This window comes from Neoarius graeffei, chromosome 19 (assembly GCF_027579695.1).
Source record: "Neoarius graeffei isolate fNeoGra1 chromosome 19, fNeoGra1.pri, whole genome shotgun sequence".
Classification (NCBI taxonomy): Eukaryota; Metazoa; Chordata; class Actinopteri; order Siluriformes; family Ariidae; genus Neoarius; species Neoarius graeffei.
In genome coordinates this window covers 67,630,083-67,649,012 of record NC_083587.1, presented here as the reverse complement: position 1 = coordinate 67,649,012, position 18,930 = coordinate 67,630,083, and the positions used below count along the sequence as shown (strand labels likewise).

The 18,930-nt window shown below is 42.0% G+C and overlaps 1 protein-coding gene across 1 annotated transcript in view; it reads left to right on the top strand.

Moving 5' to 3' along the window:
* The window catches only part of cmtm6 (CKLF-like MARVEL transmembrane domain containing 6), a 68,414-nt gene extending 49,703 nt beyond the window's left edge, over positions 1-18,711 (top strand). Inside the window, exons 3-5 of the mRNA XM_060900475.1 lie at positions 7,957-8,133; positions 8,632-8,730; positions 12,949-18,711. Coding sequence (XP_060756458.1) covers positions 7,957-8,133; positions 8,632-8,730; positions 12,949-13,116 — 444 coding nt within the window. The 3' untranslated portion in view covers positions 13,117-18,711. The remainder of the gene's footprint in view (positions 1-7,956; positions 8,134-8,631; positions 8,731-12,948) is intronic.
* The last annotated feature ends 219 nt before the right edge of the window (positions 18,712-18,930 follow it).

The following is an 18,930-nucleotide window of genomic DNA, read 5'->3' as shown; positions in this document are numbered from 1 at the left end:
GCCAAGAGACTTGTGATGTGCTGACTTTGGGGCTATTTCTCGTTCTGTATAGACGCAACTTTGGTCATTAGAATGTCTGGAATAATCGATCAGCTAATAAGGCAATATGTTGATCAGGGGTTGACACAGGGAGAGATTGCATCAAGTCTTTTAATAAGAGATCATTTCAAAATGAGTCCGCGGCACCTCCGCAGAAGACTGGCTCGGCTTCGTCTCTACCGACGGAGATACAGTGATCCAGCTGAGATCATGAAATAATGGTTTTGTTTTCTCGAGATCACGGAATAACGGATGCCATATATTCTTGGAAGGAAGTTACTCGGTAACCACGGAAACATTTCGCGCACGCGCATTTCAACTACCGTGAAAGAAAACCGCAAACATTTCTCGCTAGTGTGGACAGATGCACTAAACTGTACCGGTCTACTTTGTAAAGATACAGTTATACCACTTTCGTACCAGTATAAGTGTAAACACAGCATAAGTCTCCTGGCTGGCTGGTGATAGATTGGTGTCATTATAACGCGTCAGAGCGGTTCATGCCAGGCTCGAGTCCGATCCACCACTGATGAGTTGCCCAATAAGAATCCAGAATGTCATCAAAAGACGTATTTTTTTCTCAATAGACGCAGGTGATGTTAAAGCCTATTGGCAGTCACGAGGCAGACTACAAAACCGCAGGGCATCGAGGCCACTGTGGCCTTACGGCCGATATTTTTTTCCAAGGGCACAAGTCCAAATTGAGAGGGCACGAGGGCCATGGGCCTCGTGAAATTCCTGCCCTGCCCCTAACTGCAGCCGCCAGAGGCTCCATCACCAAACAAAATAATAGAGGGCTAAGGGGTGAACCCTGGCGTGTGCCTCTCCCCAACACACATATGAAGAGATGTATCCGTTAGTTTGCACTGCTGCTTCTGGCCCATTATACAATGGGCGTATCCACTTTATAAAAATTTCTCCAAAACCAAAAATTTCTAAAGTCCTAAACAGAAATCCCCGTTCCACCCTATCAAACGCCTTTTCAGCGTCAAGCGATACAGCAGCAATTGGCGAATTAGAATCTGAGACTGCCCACACAATGTTAATAAAGCGTCTAGTGTTGTCTGCAGAGCTACGTCCCCGAATGAACCCCACCTGATCTCCGTGCACTACAGAGGTCATTACCTTCTCCAGTCTATTTGCAAGCACTTTGGACAAAATTTTGGCATCTAATGGAATAAGGGAAATCGGACGATGGTTCTTACAGTAACAAGGATCCTCCTCCTTTTTAAGAACCAGTGTTCTCGACGCTTTTTATAGAGTAGCTGGTAACTCCCTCTTTATAAATGCTTCATTATACATCCTGAGTAATAGAGGCGTCAGTTCAGTGGCATAACATTTAAAAAAAAATTCAGCTGTAAAGCCATCTGGTCCCGGGGCCTTTCCAGTTGGCAGTCCTTTAATTACCCCGAGAATTTCTGCACTGCTTATTGGCCGATCAAGGTCTGTCTTTTGTGATTCGGATAATCTGGGTAAATCCAGTCCTTGAAAAAAACATTTCCATATCCTCTTCATTGCACTGAGTGTCTGCTGTATATAAATTCACATAGAAGTCTCTAAGCACATTGTTAATATCTACTGTTTTAGCTTCTAATTCACCTTCTTCTGTTCTAACTGCCGAAATAATAGATGACGGTTCTTTCTGTTTTAAACCGTTTGCCAATAATTTGCCTGCTTTGTCACCTGATTCGTAATATTTTTGTCTCATTCTGAAGCGTGAGAATTCCACTTTCTGTGACAATATGCAATTATAATCATATTTGAGTTTTGTAAGAGCTCTTAAATCTTCAAAATTAAAATTATTTTTTAAATTGGCCTCACATTAGAGGTCTGCGCGGGACAGAATTTTCAGTCCTGCTCCCGCATTGTGCAGTCCCGTTCCCACCCGCTCTCGCAAAGAATTATGATTTTCAGTCCCGCTCCCGCCCGCGCCTGCCATATTTTGTCCCGCTCCCGCCCGCAAATCCCACATGATGCAGACGTTCGCGTTATTTCTCACGAAAGTTCTTGTCATTGTTCATGTCATCAACAACAGCTCTTCTAAGGCCCACTTTACACGGGGACGGTCTGAAACAAAAACGCAAAAGTCCGTTTTCGTTCTCACTTTTTTCCGCGTCTACACGACCGTTTTCAAGGAGGAAATCTGCGTCTATACGGTGACGCATAAATGTGTGGAATTCAATTGGATGTGCATGCCAGGCGGCTAGGTGGTGCTGTGAAAGACCTCCGCTATGTCTGCACGCATGCGCAACGTCGTCCGTCTTGTCTGATCTGCACATCTGCGCCGCGAAAACTTTGACTGCTATGGCTACTCGTGAGGTTAAGAAAAACTTCCTCCGACGAATCGGTGTATCCAAAAATTCATAAAGGTAATTGCATACCCGCCTCTGTTCATTAACGGTATATGTGCAGATTCGGTATAGATGTTCGAAGGACTCCTGGACGTTTATTAAAGCTGCCAGAGCAGCTTGAAGGTCCGTTGGATCGATGTAATCAGACATGCTCTTACTTTTTTACTTACTTTCTTACTTCCCGGGCTGGCATGTACAGTATATGACATATGTATGACGTAAACGCGTACCCGACGTGAGCAGATCCGAGCAGAGTTTCGCGTATTGGGTAGTTTAGACGGATATGCAACGGGGGCTGTTTTTAACTTATCCACTCTGGAAGGCGTTTTCAATTTTTTCCATTTTTCAGCCTCGGAAACGCCGTCCCCGTGTAGATGAAAGACACTTCCGATAAAATATTTAGTCGTTTTTACCCGACAGCGTCCTCGTGTAAACGGGCCCTAAATTTGAGTGCCCTGTCATCTACATGACGTGACACAGTTGTTGGATGGGGCAGAAGATCTCGCACATCGAATTTGCCTATTGTGGCTGCCGTGTCAACTAAGTGTTGGGCTAACTGAACTAAAGGCCTCTGCATGCTCGTGCGACAAGGCTTTCGCAGATAGCTTTTCGCAGACAGTTGTAATTTATTGTTGAGCGGGGAGTAATAGGCGTGCGCGATGTTATTCACCGGCACAACGCAAGGGGGCGCAAAGTCGCTAGGAGTAGTTGGTGGGTGTGGTTAGTGGAGTGTTTATCCTCCGGTTACTTATAATGACTAGAACTGGAGTCGTATAGATGTACGTACTTCCTCAGTCAACCGCTCTTCGTGCTGCTCCATCTTCGCTCGTGTTTTTAAAAATGGCGGTCGTGAAAACAAACCAAACCGGGAAAGTAGAGAAGCGGAAGTGCGTGTACAGCGAACCAATCAGAGCCCTCTTGTCTGCGAGGCTTCTGCGGTGGTCACAATTTTTGGGAGGTGCGCGCAGAGCATCTGCGAAGGTGGGGGGGCTACGCAGACACTGTCTGCGACACCGTCTGCGAGGACTGGGTTGTCAGCATAAATTGGCCTTAATCCCCAACCAGCGATGCCATCATACGGGCGGAGGTCCGCAGCAACAAAATCAACGCATTTCTCCACGATCTTTGCCTTCAACACATCTGTCACTTTTGCGTTGTTCCCTCTGAACTCCAACAATTGTTGTCCTTTTAAGACGGTACATACATGGCGATTCAGGCCTGATGTACCTGATTTATGGCCGTTGTATGTCAGAACCTTTTGGCACTTATCACAACAAGCAAAGGGCAGCTGATTTCCCTCTGCGTCGTACACGAGTGAGAACGACTTCCAAATGTCTGATTTCAGGACTGTTGACTTTTTAACGGTAAATGTCCCTCTTTTTAAAGCAGCACTTGCTTCTGAAGCACTGTGAGCTTCACTAGAGGAGCTCTGCTCTTCTGCCATGATCGGAGATCTCAAACACGGAAGAGCGGAAAGGAATTGGAAACGTACGCGAGATTAGACCACATCCGCAAATTTAGGCATCTTAAAATGTTTTTATTAATGCCAAATAAAATATCCAGCACAAATTATATATGATAGACATAAATTAATAATTTATAAATTTTATTTTAAACACGTTTTTAGTTAGCAGGACTGCAGCTTATCACCTCTCCCGCCCGCGCCCGCATTGTGCACTCCCCCTCCCGCCCGCGCCCGCAATGAGCTTTCAAAATTAGTCCCGCGCCGCACTGCTTTGCGTCGGGTCCCGCGGGAGTGCAGGGCTCTACCTCACATTTCTTGATCTTGTCTTCAATCTCAACCTGTTTTGCAATACTCTCTTTTTTTTTTTTTTTATTACCTCCGCCAAGGAGGTTATGTTTTCGGTGGCGTTGGTTTGTTTGTTTGTTGGTTTGTCTGTTAGCAACATTACGGAAAAAGTAATGAACGGATTGCTCTGAAATTTTTTCCAGAGGTGTGACTGGGTACAAGTAACAATCCATTAAATTTTGGCGGTGATCCGGATCACCTTCTGGATCCCAGACTTTTTTTAAAGGATTCTTGGCGGAGGTCTGCGCTCTCCGAGTGCTTTTCTAGTTTATTATAAGAGGCATGTTGGATAATATAGCCTCTCGATACAGCCTGTAGCGCCTCCCAGGCAATCCCTGCAGAGGGTGCTGTACGTTCATTTAACTGAATATATATTTTAATTTGATTCCTTAATACCTCTTTAAATTCAGATTGTAGTAAGAGGGATGAATTAAATCTCCATCTCGGCATTCGAATCCTGTCACTTAAAGGTAGCACCTCCGAGCTAACTGACGCATGGTCCGAAACTAAAATCCTTCCAATCGAACAGGAAATCACTGACTGTAGGAGGTTTTTGGAGACGAGAAAAAAGTCTGTTCGGGGGAATGTTGAATGTGTGGCAGAGAAAAAGGTGTAATCTCTTCCTTTTGGATTCAACATTCTCCACACATCTATATACCCCAACCTTTAGGCAACCTTGTTGGAACAGTACTACTACGATCGAGACCGGGATCCATTACCAAATTGAAATCTCCCCCGATAATAGCATTATAATCTCCTGCCTGCAGCATTTTAGCCTCCAGGTCAGCAAAAAACTGGTTCATCTCCATTTGGAGCATAAACATTTGTCAGAATAATCATGTGACCTTGCATTTCTGCACCTACAGTGAGGATCCGTCCCCTGGTATCTTTGAATTGTCTAATGCATTTAAACTGTAGCTTTCTGTTAATAAGCGTTAACACCCCACAGCTTTAGCTAGGCCCTATGTTATAATGAACATGGCTCACCCATCCTCTCCACAATTTCTCTGATGCTTCAGCGGAGCGGTGCGTCTCCTGTAGAAACACTACGTCAAATTGTTTGGATTTCAGAATAGAAAATACCTTCATTCTCTTAATTGGATGCCCCAGGCCATTCGCATTCCAAGTGCAAATGCGGAAATTGTCCATTTTAGCAGCCATAAACGGATTTTAAAAATAAATAGTAAAGATGACAAAACAAAAGAACCAATAAACAAAAAGCAGCCACCTCACAACTATCTGCATGTGATCCATATCCTCGTTCGACCCCTCCAACCCGAAATAACCTATTGCCCAAAACAAAGCGCTGCGCTCCCCGTTAGAACAGAACCGACGGTCCATGAACGTCAACTGTCCAAGTGGCTTATCCATCCTGACCGACCGCATCTTAATCACTTTTATATACCTCGTAACATTTTGAGGAGGGCCCTGCAAATAAAATGAATGAATCAAAAATCCCTGTCGGGGGGGAAATGTCTTGTGCTCATCTCCCCATTACTCACAGTGTCTCCTTACTCAGTAACCTCCTGTGGGATACTGCGTCTCATAACTGAAGATAGTGTCCAGAACACACTTTCTTTTGGTCCTGATCGTTTCCAAAGCATCCTCACCCCTGGATCTCCCGGATATATTCCATTGCTTTTTCGGATCCTCAAAGTGCTTCTGGGTCCCGCTGTGATCGATCCTCAGGACAGCAGGATGGAGCAGAGCGAACCTCATGTTGCGCTCCCGCACAGCCTTCTTGCACTCCCTGAATTTATCCCGTTTCAGCTGCGTGGCCCGTGAGAAGCCAGGGAAAATCATGACGCGGTTACCGTATTTTCTGGACTATAGAGCGCACCTGTATACAAGCCGCATCCGCTCTATTTTTAAAAAAAAAATAAAAAAAAGATATACAAGCCGCACCGGGCTATAAGCCGCAGATATCTATGTTGAAAAATTAGATATTTACTGCATGTACAGAACGATTTTGTACTGTAAATGTACATGTATGTACCTGAACAGATTCTTTCCGAACAGTGCCTTTTAACACGGCAGCAACTTTGCTGATTAAAACGGAACAGAACCAAGAGAAAATAACCGGTATTTATTTACCTTCATTTCTCCTGTGTTTGAAACCACAAGTCACTTTAATCATCTTCGCTGGATTTGAAAATAATTACCAGTTAGTAATTTGTCGTGCGTGTTCTATCTGCTAAAGATCTGCTAATTCTTCTTTGCACTGATTTTTCGTCTATCTTATTTTTGATTCTACTTCCGGTTAGAGCGCCCCTAGCGGTGGAAGAAAAATCCACAGAATAGCCGCACCTTTGTATAAGCCGCATGGTTCAAAACCTAGGAAAAAAGTAGCGGCTTATAGTCCAGAAAATATGGTACCTTCCCAGATTAGCTGGGATTTATTCCGCGCGGCGCGTAGAATGAGCTCTGTGTCAGCTGAGCGCAGGAAGCGAACCAAGATCGTGCGCGGTCGGTCTCTCTCCTGGACTTGGCTGCGGTATCGGGGCTCTGTGTGCCCGATCTGTCTCCGGTGGTTGCACCGTTTCGTTCCAGCCAAGGATCGATGACAGTGGTTTCTGCATAAACACCGCCATATCCCCGTTCTCTTTACCTTCTGGGGCACCTACAAATCGTAGATTATTCCATCTGTTGCGATTCTCCAGATCTTCAAGTTTATCCCAGAGATCCTCTAACTCTGCTTTGGTAGCAAGCAGGCTAGCCTCCAGCGATGCCTTCAGGTTTTTATCGGAGTCCTCCAGCCATTCTACCCTTTTCTCCACTTCCACCACTCGCAAGATGAGTGAAGACAGTTTCCCTTCAACTGAGGTTGTGGTTCTGCGTATGTTTTCAAGGCTGGCTAGATCGCTGGATATTTTTTGCAATGTAGCACAGATATTAGCAATGTCCTGGCTAAAACGTGCGGCCTCTGAGCTGCTGCTGTCGTCGCCATCGTGCTGTGTGCGCTGATGCCGCAAGTGCTTCTTAATATCCCCGCTTTTGAGTTGTTTTGCCATCCTATTGTATATGACCAAGAAAGTTTCTAAATGCAAGACACGTTTGTGTAGTTATTATTAGGCACTAGTTATCGGATTAATTTAACGATGCTAGTCGGAACTTCGGCTCAGGCAGCCATCTTTACCAACCGCGTCACGTGACTCTAGTCCCAGAGGTTTCTTTATTAATTCATAAATTTTTAAAAATAATTTAAATGAAGAAATTTTTTTTCAGTTTAAGTAACAAAATTAACAATTGGACATAAAAACTAAATATAGGTATACTGTAAGAAATGCTAAAAAAAAAAAAGAGTAACAATTAAAAAAAATTTAAAGCGCATGCTGAAAATCTGAACATTCTTTACATAAAAGAATAAAAACAGCATTAAGTAGTAAATGATGTGTAATGATACCTGAGAGAAGAATTTAAACACCAACAAAAGAGAGTAGTTTTAAAATGTAAAAAAAAAAAAAGGCGTCCCGGTGAGTGTGATCAGGATGCAGCACTGATGATGAATAAATGGATATGAAGGTGTTCGCTCAGTGTGTTTCATCTCCGTTCTGTCTGCTGATAAAACGCTGTGAGGTTTGAGTAGTATTTTTTATTTTTTTTTCTCTTTAAACACTTTTTATGTCACATTCAGGATTTTCACATGATGGAATTATTATTCAGTAAAAGTAAAATTATAAACTGTTTGAACTGAAACCTGGCGTTTGTGAATTTTTCTCATGACGTTCTGTTTTCCCTCCGTTATTCCTCCTCCAGCTCCTGTCCTTCGTGGCGTTCGTCCTGGAGGAAGTGGTGAACAGTTGCTCTTCCTGCAGCGAGCTGTACTTCTTTGAGTTTGTCAGCTGTACAGCCTTCCTCTTCACACTCCTCCTCCTCATCCTCCTCTCCACACCGCTGCACCAGAAAGTCGGCATCAACTGCTGGCCCAAACTGGTGAGAATGAGTGAATAATTCATTCATACGATATTCTAAAGAGCCCGGAGTTTATCATGTGACCCGGGTGGAGGTCCGGTCTGAGGGTTTCCGAGTCGCTAGATTTCAGGGACGGAAAATAAATCAACAGCACAAACAGTAAATCCAGAAGGGAAGAGAGGAGAAGAGCGATCGATGTTTTATACCGAGTATGAAGAATCTTTATTTATTTATTTATTTATTTTAAAGAGCAAATGGAAAATTAGAAGATAGATTTTAACTTGAATTAATTGATTGTACTTCCTGTTGTCAGTGCCCTTATAGGAGCTACAAACACTTTCTCTTTCCTGAAGTAAAAAAAAAAAAAATGCTGCACTCCTGCCAGAGCTGCTGTTAAAGACGACTAATCAACACCACAGTCCTGAGCTGAGCTCAGCAGCAGCGTGGTGGGAGCGACCCGTATTGTTATGGAGTAAGAGGTGGTTAACTTCCTGTTCTGTGTGTGTTTACATCCTGCAGGATTTCGTGTACACGGCTCTGATCTTCGTCTTTCTAATCATTGCCTCCATCGCGTTCGCGGCGAACAACAGCGGCTTGGGAGTGGAGAAAGCCACTGTGGTACGCTGACCTTCCCTTTCATACTACACACACACACACACACACACACACACAGCTAAACGACTGAAACGCAGTGCTGCGCAGAAGTGGGAGGAAATGCTGTAACACGCCACACATTCAAATAATGAAATGAAATGAAATGTTTCTACGTGTAAAAACTTGTCCGTCGTCGCGGGTTCGCTGCCTGACCGACTGCAGGAATCCAGCTGCCTGCGTTAGATCTGAAACCTTATCTGTTTGGGAACATGTTGATTTCTTGACTGACATTTTTTCCTGTAACGTTTAAAACAACTCTAAAATACAGAAATAATTTCATAAACATTCAGACCAAATTGGCACTAAAAGAATGGGGTGCCAAGACTTTTGCACAGAACTGTAGACTGGTTTTTTTTTCCTTTTTTTAAATTGAATTTAAGTTATTTTACTTTATTTTATACACATTTCTTTTGACTTTTTTTCACCTGATCTGATGAAAAATACTTTTATTTTATAACTCTTTAATTTTCACCATCTGACTAAACACAGCTGTTTTTATTTTTGCATAAATATAGTATTTGAAATTCTTTAATTACTCTGCAACAGAAGCAGATATTTTTGTGCACTTGAATCTAAAATCGAGATAAAAAGTGTGTGTGTATAATATATATATGTATATGTGTCAGATCACAGAATCCAGGGACACATGTCGGCCCGGGGGCATTGTGAGTTATTGACAGATTCAGAAAGTACAGTTTCTAAGCTTTCCAATGATGCCTTCCATGTGGAGATCTGACAATATTTGAAGAATGTGTGGCCTTTTGAAAGTGTATACCTCTTAAGACAGAAAAGGGAGAAAATCGCCCTCAAATGCCGCTTTTCCACTACAAACGCGGCTGAGCCGTGCCGTGCCGAGTCGAGCTGAGTCGAGCTGAGCGGGGCTGTTGGAGTTGCATTTCGACTACAACCGCGCTGAACCGTGCTGGCTGGAAGTGGGTGGACACATTGGGTGGAGTTAGCGAAAGTGGGTGGACGTCACGTGATGTCGTTAAGCAGCGCAAACAGTGACATCAGTGACAGTGGCGGAACAAGTCAGAGCCGGGCCGGGGGCGGGGCAAATGACCGGGCCCTTTATTAAAGCTTATCATAACATCATTTTAGGCTACAAAATGTCCGCAACTGCGGTGTTTACCAATTTCAACACTACCGGGTGCAACTATGTTATTTAGTACATCAAGTCCTTCAAACGAACATGTAACTCAGAAACAAAAAACATTAGGATACTGTACATGGCTCATAATAAAACATCAATAGCCTATACTGCGCACATTATTTGAAGGGCATACGAATGAGCGCTCAGAGGTTGCAACGGTGACAGGAAGAGTCAGAAATAAAAGGAGGGCGGTGCAAGTCCTTCAAACGAACATGTAACTCAAACAAAAAAACATTCGGCGACATACTGTACATGGCTCATAATAAAACATCAATAGCCTACTGCGCGCATTATTTGAAGGGCATACGACGAGCCTTGCGCTCCGCGAACTCGTCCACGATGCTCTGTATGTCACTGATTCAGTGATCTTTTAAGCAGTAGTCTCACGACCCGGATAGTAAACAATAAACATGGAGGACATGGAGTCGTTAGTGTTGCTGGTCTTGGTGCTGTGGCTTGTTGTCACCGACAACGCGGACAGATACTGGCAAGAGCGTATAGATGAGGCGAGGCGCATAAGGCTTCAGAAATTCTCGTAATTCGTAATTCTTCTTCTTCCGGGTTTGCGGTGTTTACAGATCCCAGCGTGCTCGCGGGGCGTGTGTGGGCATGTGAGGACACTCCTCCTCACCAATCAGTGCACAGGGGAGTGTCTGCTCACGCCCCTAGCCTCACTCGGCACGGTTTGGCTCGCTTCAGCCCCACTCCAAAACGGTGCGAGTTTTAGGGGCTAAGCAGGGCTGAAATGAGCCGAGTCGTGCTGGTTTTTGGTAGTCGAAACGCGAGCCGTGTCGGGCTGAAGTGAGCTGAAAAAGGGTAGTGGAAAAGGGCCAAAAGTTTTCCATCTCAGCTACTCTGGGTGCAGGGCGGGCACATAATGGTGCTCATTTGCATGACATTAAGGAAAGCCCTACCCCCTACGAGCTAGCACGATACTACTTTCATGTAAACAAAGATCACCACGTCAATTTTCCTTCCATGCAAAGTACGCCCAACACAATTCTGAAGTACAAAAATAAGTCCTAAAGTATACTTTAACGTTTTGTGGTTGAAAAATTACTCACACCGTAAGAAAGAAAGATAGCACGATGATGACACAACTAACACAACACTAGTTTCATGTAAAGCCTCGGTCACAACCGGCCGTACAGTACGCGCTCCTACGGCCGGTCTACACGCAAAAAACGCAAGAAACACACGGAGAGCGCGCGTGAAAAGCACGAGAGCGCGCGTGTGATGTGCTGATTTTCGAGCCGCAGACCGGCCGCAGAGGTTCTTTGTCATGTCAAACAAACTCTACGGGCGCTTACGTTTTTTTCAGGTTGCAAGACAAACTTACAGCCAACGCGCGTCTTTCTCCATGAACAAAAAAAAAAACACAGCGATTTGGGAAACGCCAAAGATCGCACGACCAAAAAATCGTACGTCCGGTTGTGACCTAGGCTTAACCAAACCACAACACTCTCCGTTACATGCAAAAATAACCACACAGCCTTAGATTAATAAACTCACCCCATCAGAAAGAGAAACGGCGCCTTGCACACACCAATGCCTCCGATGGAATGTAATCCTAGAACGGTCCGTGTATCATCCGATCATTCAAGTATTCCATTCAATCTGGAAAACGAGGTTGCGGGTTTTTTTTTTGCTAGAAATGGTGATCTCCGATGTAAATACTGTGTTTCAGCTCCTCTGCGCTCTGTTTAGCTTCCTCATTCCATAGTGAAATCACACGCCTGTATGCAGTTAAGTAGCCACGAGCTCAGCCCGCATCATACAGCTGATTCGCAAAAAAACCAAATTACTTAAATCATCATGTGAATGGCCCATATGGTAATTTACCCACACCCCCCAGCAGGCTACAGTCCTGACAAAAACGAGACAATTTGCAACAAAAAATGTATGCTTTTCCAACAAAACAATCTATTATCTGAAATACTGATTGCATTCTTCAAGATCTCAACTTGCACATGATGGAAAAAAACAAAAATCACAAATTTCGAAAAAAAAATGCTTCTTTTGCGATTATCTCGGATTCGTTTCGGCCGACATGTGTCCCTGGATTCAGTGAGGGGTCGTGTGTGTGTGTGTGTGTGTATTTCGTAGTCATGTATCGTGTGATAATCATGATACAAATTGATGACGATTTGAACTGATGAATTGTGATGATTATCAGGCTGCTGGATTGTAGTTTTTCCTCGCTGCAATTGTATTGTTTAGACGTAAAATAGCAGGAATACATGTGACTTCACCGTAGGTGGAAGTAACACAGCTCTAATGCTGAGAAAACACAAAAACAAAACAGCTGTGAAATGTGAAAGAGCTGCTGTGTGATCGTGTACAAACAGATTTAACAAGAAATTATCGCTCTCTCTTTTTACAGACTGCTGAAAGAAAGAAAAGCAAATGGAGGCAGAACAAATGTTTATGAAGCTTTTATTAAGAAAATGAACATTTGTTACTAACTTTAGTTAAAAGGGTGTTATATTTTACTCCAAACTTTACAAATGTGGGATAATAATTAGTGTTGATTATTAAGAAAATGAAACTGAAGTTGTTTTTTTTAAATTTAGTTATCAAATGGAATAAAGAGGAAAATAAATGTTGTGTATCATGAATTAAATTTAATTGTGAATTGGGTGAATTGTCTAATATATATGTCTAATATATTTAAATTTTAAAGGATTTTTTTCTGTTAAAAGACAAACTATGACTAAAAAATTAAAACTAAAAATTAATAGAATTAAAAGTTGAGTTAAATTTTTAAAAATTAAGAAAATAAAAAAATGAAAATGAAGAGAATTAAAACATTTTAAATTTAAAAATTAAGAAATTAAGAGAATAAGAGAATTAAAACATTTAAATAAAAAATGAAGTTAAGAAAATTAAGAGAATTAAAATTTTTAAAAATTAAGAGAATTTAAAAATTAAGAGAATTAAAAATTAAAAATTTAAGAGAAATTTTATAAACATTTAATTAAATTCACATATATATTTTTCTTATTTTTTGCTTTTGTTTTTCCCCGCAGGCTTTCGGCTTCTTCGCCTCCTTCGCCTTCCTCACAGATGTGATCATCTTCTACAAGACGAATGGTTTCCCATTTTCTGGCAGAAATAACGAGGTCCCGGTGCGTTCGCCTGAACCGGTGCCTGAGACCGAGAAACTAAATGTCAACGGTACCAACGGTACCAACTGATCCAGTGAGAAAATCCCTGTTTCCTGTCGAACATCGACCCGATCCTGAATTCACCTTTAAACTTTAAACCTGCTCCATTGCCGAACTGACCCCGTTTAATTTATACAGCTTTTTATTTTATTCCTGTTTCCCGTCACATTAATTCAGATTTTTCACGTGAAATTGAAGCGGTTTATAATATTTGAGTTTTATTCCTCAGCAGAGGAAACGAGCATAACGTTTCTCACGAGCGTGATGGTTCAGGAAGTAAAATTTCAATAAATTGTCATTTTCAAGTTGCATTTAAGAAAAATCTTTGTACTGAGATTTGAAAATCCGTGCCTTTTAGCGCGAGTGTGACGACTGATCCGAGATAATCAGCAGCACAGAGTGGTGAGTGTGAACGCTCGCGGTCCCCTCAGTACACACACACACACGGGACGGAAATAAACACCCCTTCTTTTAGAGGAGGGTCACGTACGTGTGTGTGTGTTAATCCTCTGCTGATGATTTTCATTCCTTTTTATTTGGCTCGAGTGTAGGGATGATGTGACCGTATCATGCTAACATGCTAATCCTTCTCTATGCTTTTATTTAACAGCAGGCTTCACATTAATCAGGGTTAAATTCCACGGCGTGTGAACACGATATCATCACCAGCACAAATATTTATTCATCTGACAACATGCACTAGTTTTATTTCTCTTTAATAACACACAGACTCCTTAACGTTGGCTATTTTTTTTTTACTCCAGACACAAAAATAAATGAACGTTTTTCTAGGATGCTTTCTAGATTTTTTATCTTTTTAAAAACCACCTCCTTAAACTGTTGTGTGAGACGCTTTTGAGTACGTCAGTGTGTTGAGTGAGTAATGGTGTTGGACTTTAACCCCTATACACGGCTTTTTAAAGTGCATGTCTGGAGTATTAGGAGTCGATTTTTAAACCGGACATGAAAAGGACGAGTTTGAATTTTTCCTCGAGTGTGTTTGTTCTGCTTCTTGTACAAGATCCTAGAAACCGCTGTGGATTTCCTGCGTTCACACTCGCGTGTGACGAAGCAGCGGGTGACTGTTCATCTTCTCCGTATCTGTGGGACACAAAACCAAAGTTTCAGCAGCGAGTGGCCTTTAAACTGCGAGTTTCTCAATTCTATTCTGATTCTATTCAGTGCTGTAAAGAAGCGACGAACCTAAACGATCATCTGGAGATCGTTGATTCAGGCTTGTACCTCATACACTTTGATTGCTTTGCTAATCTGGTAATTCACTCGACAGGCCACACCCACAACGCCAGACAAACTACACGCTCCAGAGGTGTTAGTTAGTGTGAACAGGTTCAGAGTTCTGTTTTTGGTGAATCGGATCATTTGATTCAGAGTCGACTCTTTTGGTGCTCGAGTGATTCATTACCACGACTCATTTTTATCCCCTGCTGGCCGAAAGGGCCGAAAGGTGATTATGTCGTGGCGATGTCCGTCCATTTGTCCGTCCGTCCCGGGAAGGGTGCTCACCTGCTGAAATCAACTCCTCTCTCAGTTTTTGAAGGAATTTCACCAAACTTGGCAGAATTCTTTGTTAGATGTCTGTAATACTTGTATTGTAATTTCATTAAATTGGGTGACATTTAATCAGAGTTATGATTTGCCGAGTTGCCAGCAGGGGATGTTGTGCTCTCAGAGCACTCTTGTTCTAATCCAGACAAACTTTGCGATATTTATTTTAACCCCGACTCTTCTTCTTCTTTTCCTGACTGTGGCTGGAAACGTTTCCTGAACTCTTCCTCAACCGTCTAATTCCCGGAATAAGATGAGTTCATTTTGCTGAATGACACAAACTGAAACCACAGAATCTTTCTCTCTCAAAAGACGTTTTGGTTTGAAGGACAGCGTCAGCATTACAGCGTTATCACTTCCTGTCATGGACACACTTTCAGCGAGTGTATCACGGAGCAGAAGTTTTCTGTAGTAAAAACTCGGCTGAAGTGAATTCCCTGCTGTTTATTTCCTCTCAAGTTTTTAGCTGCAGCGTTTTGCAGTTACCCAATCTGAACACGGACGTTTAAGTTATTCCCCGAAATCGAGTCGTACGTGAGCCGATAGGTGACGAGGCGCGCAGCACCGAGATTGAGTGGAATAACTGTTTTATTCTATCCACATTCACTGGATTTTGAGAAACACAGCATTTTTATTTTTTCAAATAAAAACTTTATACAGAACGTCCAACAAAATTGTTTCTGTTTAGAAAGTAAACAAACTGGCAAAATGACAGGAGCAATTTGTGAAAAATGCGATAATTTTTGAACAATAAAAAAGGAGATGTTCTTACCACCAAATACTTTTATTCCATATTTTTTTACTTTTTTTTTTGTATTTTTTGGGGTTTTGTTTTTGAGTAGAGTTTTTATTTCATCCTCGGTTGCTTCAGCAACACGCCGCCATTTTGTTTTTCTCTACTCACGGTATATGAGCTGATATCCTCGTAGAGTAGCCAGTCAGAGCGCGCGATTGCTCATATCCAGTGAATGTGGATTAGAATAATTGGGATATATTTTGGAGATGTTAATGAGGCCTGTGTTATTGATTCTCTTTACATTTTTGCTCTTTTTCTTTCTCTCAAGTCCATCATGATGACGGCTAACTCCGTTATTGAGCCGATAAATGAAAAATGACTGAAACAGTCTTTAAAGCAGATACGCAGAACCTTTATTTTTAAATAAATTTCTGAGTGGATAGTATCTCCATCCTGGACTCTTGTGTGCTGCATAAATGGGAATAAAAATATATATTTTTGAGAGTTAAAATCGAGCGCAAAGTTGTGATTGGCGCTGCCCCGCTGAGCCAGCCAGCCCTGAGTGCGTGACGTCACAGCGGGAACCGGTTTTAAGGCCGAGGCCTTTTACAGCTATAGACCAAAGTCGTATAAATAAAGATTTATGGAGAAAGTAAGAAATAGCGTTACCGACTCGCTCAACTAAGACTGATTTGACTTCACTGATTGTGGGTTGACTCTCATTAAAACAGGATGGGTGCTATAACTTATGCAACACACATGTACATGCATGCATTTTCACTGATAAAACGTAAAAGGCTCATTAAATAATCAGACAAACTGAGACAATCACATTCTGAAGTAAATTAAGTAATCTTATACCGCTAACTTAAACACACAATACAAGTTACATGGATTAATCTAAATGCAGGGAAACAAAAAGTGTTGCTTTTTGTTGTTGTTTTTTTATCCAAATGAGAGTCGGAGCTTACCCGTCTGTGTTCTCGCTTCTTGAAGGCCGATCTTGTGGCCGACTGTTTTGAAACAATCTGACTTTCAGTTCTCCGTTCATTCGCTTCTTCCACATAAGGGTGAGATGGCAGCAATATCTAGTTTAGAAATCAGACGGCTGCTCCACTTATTCTCCATTTTCTCCATACTGAGTACTCCACCATTACTGCTCAACTCAGGCAATTACTAAAACCCGGGACGGGACGGAACGTCACTGGTTTTAACAACAACTGCAGGGAGGTCACTGCCCGAGCGATGTGTCCCGTCCTGTTCCGTCCCGGGTTTTGCCAACAACCCTCGGCTCACTCTGGGAGGACTGGTGCAACTGAACTTACTTTCCTTTAAAAAAAAAAAAATAAATAAATACTTTCCTGCCCTGTGATGACCTGGCGACTTGTCCAGGGTGAACCCCGCCTTTCGCCCGTAGTCAGCTGGGATAGGATCCAGCTCGCCTGCGACCCTGTAGAACAGGATAAAGCGGCTACAGATAATGAGATGAGATGAGATTAATACTTTCCTTTTCTTGTAGTTTTAGTTTCCTTTAATTGTTGGTACTGCGCCCTCTTTCAATCCGGGCTTATAGCCAACGCTCCTCAACAGATCAGAGGTCTCGTACGAGTCTTCAGTAAAATGTGCAGAGCAGAGGAGAGACCACTTCGTAGGTGCCCAATGTGCCCGTGAACTTCTCACAAAACGCATCCAAATCTTTACAGTTTGAACATTCTTGGGCCGTGAATGCAACGTAAATCCACCTTCTGTCGTGTTGCTGCACCGGCCAGCAACACATCTACGTGGCATGGCGATAAATTAGCTCTAAATGGAGGATCGGAGTTGCAGTCAGCTCTGTGTTTTAGTCTAGCGGAAATGGCGATGAGGCCGATAGACTTCCTGCTGTGACGTTACGGACGTCAAGGTCATTCACTCAGACCGCTACCTATATAAATCACTTTAATTGTAAAAATTACTATATTAGATTTATTGTTAATGCTTAAAACTACTCCTGTGCCATTCTTGAGTCTTCAGTAGAATGGCGTTTATAAATGAAAGTGAGGCCATGCCTCTGCATATCTGATTTTAAGATGTTTCAGCAGGGATTCGAGTAGTTTGGGTTATAAACAGCTCTGGAACTGAATCCAAAGATCCACCAAAGACGATTCAATTCTCCAAAATGACAAACCAAAGTGCAAAAGTGTAAAAATCCTGAATTAGAGATCATCTTGGCTTTGCATTCGCGTAGCAAAGGACGAGCCACTGATGTAGCTCTGGGTTTGTCCGCTGTGGGCGTGGCCTTTATTATCGACAATCATGTACGTTTATATATAAATATAAATCCATGTTTCTGTATTGCAAGTATTTTAAAATGTAGATTAGTTTTGTACAAAAACTTAATTTTGCAGTTTTCTCTGTGTTTTGTGTGGGTTAAGGAGACGTGAAGTGAGAACTGGACAGATGTGTGATTAGTCAGAGGAACTGCATTACAGCTAATTTGCATAAAATAATTTAAAGTGAACATTTTCAGTTCGTCTGATCTCCGTGTCATTTTGCGAAACTGTTTGTGTGTAATTCCGAGTGTGTTTTTACTGCAGAGTGATTTGGGTGCTGTTTCTCCTTCCTGTGGTTCTGATGAGTGTGTGTGAGTGAAACAGCTGGTTCAGGTGCATAAAGGTGTTCATATTCCTTAGAGAGACGGTGTGTGTGTGTGTGTGTGTGTGTGCGCGCGCGCGCTCGCTTTCTCGTTCCCTCGATTCCACAAATGATTTGGTTCGGTGTAATTCTGATGTAATTCAGTTTCTTTCTTTTTTTTTTTAAATACAGAGAGAAAATACAAATAGTTTAGAAGAGATATAATCAGAGTGTGTGTGTGTGTGTGTGTGTGTGTGTGTGTGTGTGGTCAGCCACTTGTTAAATGCCCGACCTCACAAATGGACTGCAATTCTGTCAGCTTGCACGAGCACCTTCTGATTTTTCTGGCAATTTCCAGGTTAGTTAATTAAACAAACAAACATGATTTTAAATAAATGTAAATTACCATGTGTGCGTAATAAGTTTAGACGACGCTTAACACTTTATTTAAAATCATTATTATTATTAGTAGTAGTAATCCTGTTTGAGAGCACACACACACACACACACGATTCATTACCAAACGTTTGAGGTTAAAATAAACGACTTTCCACTTTCTCCATCACACTTGTGTTCATTCCTGTTTAATCTTTACTCAGTAATTAATAATTGTCTTAATTTTTTTTCCTGTGTGAACGTTAAACCTGTGTAATTTTTTCCCTGAATTGCATTTTATAAGATAATCATTCAATAAAGTACAAGGGAACACACACACAGCCCCGTGTCTCTGATATTTGTCTTTAAAAAAAAAAAAAATCAGTAAATTATCTTTTAAATAAAGCATAATTGATCTCAGATGTAAAATGTATGAGAGCAAATGTAGAAATAAGACAAGAAAAGTAAAAATATTAATGTGAAATAAGAGCTTTATCAATAAAGCTGCAAGCAGTGATGAGGGGGCCAAGCATCCCAGCAGGACGAAGCTGCCA